The sequence below is a fragment of the Temnothorax curvispinosus genome, unplaced genomic scaffold (genome assembly GCF_003070985.1).
Source record: "Temnothorax curvispinosus isolate PA1 unplaced genomic scaffold, ASM307098v1 QBEX01003650.1, whole genome shotgun sequence".
Taxonomy (NCBI): domain Eukaryota; kingdom Metazoa; phylum Arthropoda; class Insecta; order Hymenoptera; family Formicidae; genus Temnothorax; species Temnothorax curvispinosus.
Genome location: NW_020213430.1, coordinates 1,019,625 through 1,021,613, shown reverse-complemented (window position 1 = coordinate 1,021,613; position 1,989 = coordinate 1,019,625). Strand labels below are relative to the sequence as shown.

Genomic DNA, 1,989 nt, shown 5'->3' with positions numbered 1-1,989 from the left:
GTCACGTTGACCGCGTATTCATATTTACAAGCGCGGGAAAGTTATGCAACGTGTGTAAGTTTGTACTGAAGAACAACATGCCACAAATTACGTTATACGATTCTCAAAGTCAAAGTATATATACACTTTTGATGTTACTGAAGCAGATGCTGAAAGAGTTAATAACGGTAAGAAAAATATTTGATATAAAAAAGTAGATATGTGTACAGAGAGAACTTTCTAACCTATAAACCTATTATTTATTTAACCTATGTTTAATTTTATGCATATAAAAATGCCAAAATTCCTACTTAAGGTTAAAGAAAATCAAGAAAGGAAATTATAAATTAACTGTAGTATATAAAACTGATGTACATGCTTATACAGTCGAAGGTCTAGTTTACACCGCGACTGTTTGGTAGGCGTAGTTGAGAATTAATAGATATTTTATATATATATAATTTGTTTTTTTTTCAGATTTGCTATTTGCAACTTATCTTTTAAAAAAATATGTAGATTCTCAAACTTCTGAGGCTTTAGAGAATCCAATCCAGATTTCTGAATCTTGCCCAAATCCTGTTGCTAAAAATATAATTAGTGCAAATGTTGGTGAGTATTAATAGATATCAATTAATATTAAGTTAACATTAAATTATTATAAACTGATATAGAAATTTAGTTATTATAAGATTTACATGCATAAATTTTATGTTACAGCTTCTACAGTTTGTGATGTAGACAATGTCACAAATACAACACAAGCATCTGTACAAGATGATTCTCAAGAGAAAAGTATGACAAGTTTTTGCTATGTATATTTTGGAAATATATTTATGAAAACATAAAAAATAATGAGTTTAAAAGTAAATACAAAATGTATTTTTATTTACAGACAGTTTCCGTTGGCCACACGAAGCAATACTTTTACTACTTACAAGTTACACAGATAACGAACATCATCTTAAAAGTGGTAAAACAACACACACAAAATTTTGGGAACTGGTTTCTTCCGAACTAATTGCGAGTGGCTATAATGTAACTGGCATGCAGTGTAAAAGTAAAATGGCTAGATTAAAAAATACATATAAAAATATCAAAGACCACAATGCTAAAAGTGGTAGTAGTAGGCGAGCATGGCGATATTTAGATGTAAGTAGAATAATTCTATTTTGTGAGAAATATCTTTTTGTATTTTTATTAAGAATATTTGTTGTATTTATCATAATTGTTTTTAATTGTGTAATTAATCAACATTTTTGTAATTCCAGATTATGGATGAAATGTTTACTAAAAAACCATGGGTGGAGCCACTTCTTACATTAGACAGTGGAAGTTCAACTATAGCATCTTCTGATGAGGAAAAAAAAGATATTGGGTGTGGAACTCGAAAATCCAGTTAACTTCCATCTGAAAACAAACCTCCTAAAACGTAAGTGTTAAAAATGTAATGTTTATTTATATTGTATAATAATGTATTATTAAGATCAATGTTTATTATATTTATAGGCAAGAAATATAACACGTTGGAGAAAATGATTGAACATAATGCTGCTACACGGCAAAAAATGCATGAAGAAGCAATGTCACAAGATAAACTACTGGATATTTTACAAAAATTTCTTCAGTAGTAATGATATCAATTGATTACTTTATTACTTTTATTATACGCATTTCTTTTAAGTTGCACTGGTACAATAAAATAGTTTTTTTTACTGTATAAGTCAAACGCCTTAAAATTTCTATTTTTCAAAAAGGCTGCAAAAGTGCAATCTGTTTACTTACAGTTTTTATTTTTAAGATATTAAGATGCTAATATTATAGGTATAATATATGTATAATATCATAATTTGTGTTCTTAAAGTTTATTATAAGATCCTGAAAAACAACATGCCATAAATTACGTTATATGATTCTTAAAGTCAAAGTATGTACACTCTTGATGTTACTGAAGCAGATGCTGAAAAAGCTGGTAACGGTAAGAAAAATATTTGATATAAAAAGGTGTGTATA

General features: G+C 27.9%; 1 protein-coding gene across 1 annotated transcript in view; it reads left to right on the top strand.

Annotated features, from left to right (window-relative positions):
• The window catches only part of LOC112452791, a 30,895-nt gene extending 29,243 nt beyond the window's left edge, over positions 1–1,652 (top strand). The window contains exons 2-7 of the mRNA XM_025013194.1: positions 72–167; positions 457–588; positions 697–771; positions 872–1,128; positions 1,248–1,408; positions 1,486–1,652. Coding sequence (XP_024868962.1) covers positions 72–167; positions 457–588; positions 697–771; positions 872–1,128; positions 1,248–1,379 — 692 coding nt within the window. The 3' untranslated portion in view covers positions 1,380–1,408; positions 1,486–1,652. The remainder of the gene's footprint in view (positions 1–71; positions 168–456; positions 589–696; positions 772–871; positions 1,129–1,247; positions 1,409–1,485) is intronic.
• Positions 1,653–1,989: the final 337 nt, after the last annotated feature.